This window comes from Gorilla gorilla, chromosome 16 (genome assembly GCF_029281585.2).
Source record: "Gorilla gorilla gorilla isolate KB3781 chromosome 16, NHGRI_mGorGor1-v2.1_pri, whole genome shotgun sequence".
NCBI classification, from domain to species: domain Eukaryota; kingdom Metazoa; phylum Chordata; class Mammalia; order Primates; family Hominidae; genus Gorilla; species Gorilla gorilla.
The window spans coordinates 57,615,604-57,618,623 of NC_073240.2; the positions used below are offsets into that span (position 1 = coordinate 57,615,604).

The 3,020-nt window shown below is 38.8% G+C and overlaps 1 protein-coding gene across 1 annotated transcript; it reads left to right on the plus strand.

Annotated features, from left to right (window-relative positions):
* Positions 1–986: 986 nt before the first annotated feature.
* On the plus strand, positions 987–1,280 carry LOC101132891 (acyl-CoA-binding domain-containing protein 7-like). The gene has a single exon (XM_019010611.2). The coding sequence runs from the start codon at positions 1,014–1,016 to the stop codon at positions 1,278–1,280; it is 267 nt and encodes an 88-aa protein (XP_018866156.1). The 5' UTR covers positions 987–1,013.
* The last annotated feature ends 1,740 nt before the right edge of the window (positions 1,281–3,020 follow it).

The window sequence follows — 3,020 nt, forward strand, 5'->3', positions numbered from 1 at the left end:
TAAGATATTTCCAGATAAACAAAAGCTAAGAAACTTTGTTCCTAGTGAAACTGCTCTACAAAAATATACTAAATGAGATTCCTTTAGGCTGAAACGAAGACAAAAATTGGAAACCATATGAAGAAGCCATATAAAGAACTCCAGTAAAGGTAACTATGTAAATAAATATAAAACTCAGTGTTATTGTATTTTTAGTTTATAACTCCTTTTTTTATTTCCCACATGATTTAGGAGATAAATACATAAAAATTCTTGTATCCTTGCTTCTCCTGTGCTTGGTGCTTAAATAACAAAAAAAGTAAGAAAAAATCTTATATATTTTTGTTAATGGGCACACAACATATAAAGATATAATTTGTGACAATCACAACATAAAGTATGGGCAGCGCTGTATAGAGCAGAGATTTTTGTATGCTATCAAAGCTAAATTTGGATCAATTTAAACTAGGTTGTTATAAATTTATGACGTTGATTGTAACCTCTGTGGTAACCACTTAAAATTTTTTCAATTTTAATTTTTATTTATTTTTTGAGATGGAGTCTCACTCTGTCGCCCAGGCTGAAGTGCAGTGGCACGATCTTGGCTCACTGCAAGCTCCGCTTCCTGGGTTTACACCATTCTCCTGCCTCAGCCTCCCAAGTAGCTGGGACTACAGGCACACGCCACCACGCCCGGCTATTTTTTTTTTTTTTTTTTTTTTTTTTAGTAGAGACAGGGTTTCACTGCGTTAGCCAGGATAAAAAAAATTTTCAACACACTGATAAGAAAATAGAGGAGTTTGAGGCTGCAGTAAGCCATGATCATGCCACTGCACTGCAGCCTGGGCAACAGAGCAAGAACCTGTCTCTAAAAAAAGGTCAAGAAAATTAGAAGGGTATTAAATGCTACACTACAAAAAAAAAAATCAATGGAATACAAAAGAAGGCAGTAACGGAGGAAATGAGGAACAAAAATGGTATAAGACATACAGAAGGAGTGCCTGGAGAGCAGCAACAGCCCAGCTGCCGCCACCATGTCCCTGCAGGCTGATTTTGACATGGTCACAGAAGATGTGAGGAAGCTGAAAACAAGACCAGATGATGAAGAAGTGAAAGAACTGTATGGGCTTTACAAACAAGCTGTAATTGGAAACATTAATATTGAGTGTTCAGAAATGCTAAAATTAAAAGGCAAGGCCAAATGGGAAGCACAGAACCCCCAAAAAGGATTGTCAGAGGAAGATATGATGAGTGCCTTTATTTCTAAAGCCGAAGAGCTGATAGAAAAATATGGAATTTAGAATAAAGCATATGATAAATTTTCCTTTTTGAAGCCTTCATAATGGTATCATGACCAAACATTTAGCGTTAACGCTGTTAACTCTAGGTATCATGTATATTTTTGCTATTATTATGAATTATACTTAATTAGTAGTATGCTAAAACTGCATAGTTAACTAAATTGTACTTGCTTAAACCAGGTGTCTTTAAAAGTTCTTTTAGAAAAGTATTTTTTTTTATTTTTATAGATTTAGGGGGTACAAGTGCAGTTTTGTTGCATGAACGTATCATGTAGTGGTGAAGTCTGGGCTTTCAGTGTCCCCATCACCCAGATAGTCTACAATTGTGCCCAAAAGGTACAATTGTACATTCCTCACCCCCCTCGAACCCTCCCACCTTTCCAAGTCTCCAGTGTCTATTGTTCCACACTCCATGTCCATGTGTACACATTGTTTGGCTCCCACTTATGGGTGAGAACATGTGGTATTTGACTTTCCATTTCGCAGTTATTTCACTGAAGATAACGGCCTCCAGTTCCAACCATGTTGCTACAAAAAACATGATTTCATTCTTTTTCTTAATGGCTGAGTGGTATTCCACGGTATACATATACCATATTTTCTTTGTCCAGTCATCTGTGGATAGACACTTAGGTTGATTCCATATCTTTGCTATTGGGAATAGTGCTGTGATAAACATATGGGTGCGGGTGTGTCTTCGATACAATGATTTATTTACCTTTGGGTAGATGACCAGTGGTGGGATTGCTGGATGGAATGATGGTTCTGCTTTTAGTTCTTTGACAGTCTCCATATCATTTTCCATAGAAGTTGTACTGGTTTGCATTCCCACCAGCAGTGTATGAGTTTCCCTTTTCTCTGCATCCTCACCAACACCTGTTGTTTTTTGACATTTTAGAAAAGTCTTGCTCTGGTAGTATTTACACAAAGGTTAAGAATTTTTTTAAAAGACATACAGAAAACAAAGAGCAAAATGGCATAAGTAGTCCTTTCTTATCAGTTATTACTTTATGTAAATACATTAAACTTTCAAATCAAAAGGCAGAAAAATTAGCACGATGTGTTTTTGGTTTTTTGTTTGTTTGTTTGTTTGTTTTTTGAGATGGAGTCTCGCTCTGTCACCAGGCTGGAGTGCAGTGGTGCAGTCTCGGCTCACTGCAATCTCTGCCTCCCGAGTTCAAGCGATTCTCCTGCCTCAGCCTCCCAAATAGCTGGAACTACAGGCGCACACCACAACGCCCAGCTAATTTTTGTATTTTTAGTAGAGATGGGATTTCACCACGTTGGCCAGGATTATTTCGATCTCTTGACCTTGTGATCCACCCACCTCGGCCTCCCAAAGTGCTGGGATTACAGGTGTGAGCCACTGTGCCCGGCCCCAGCACAGTGTGTTTTTAAAAATGAGGCAACTATATGCTATCCACAAGAGACTGAGTTTAGATCCAAAGACACAAATCGTTTGAGTGAAAGGATGGTATTTGGGTTAAATTATGTCCCTCTAAAAGATATATTAAAGTCCTAACACCCAGCACCTGTGAATGTGACCTTATTTGGAAATAGGGTCTTTGCACACATAATCAAATTAAGATGAGGTCATTAGGATGGGCCCTAAATCAATATGACTGGTGTGCTTATAAGAGGAGGAGAAGGCTGGGCACAGTGGCTCGCACTTGTGATCCCAGCACTTTGGGAGGCCACAGCAGGAGGATCAGTTGAGGCCAGGAGTTCAAGACCAGCCTG

Coding starts and splice junctions, on each gene's coding strand:
- LOC101132891 (XM_019010611.2), top strand. CDS start 1,014: ATGTCCCTGCAGGCTGATTTTGACATGGTCACAGAAGATGTGAGGAAG.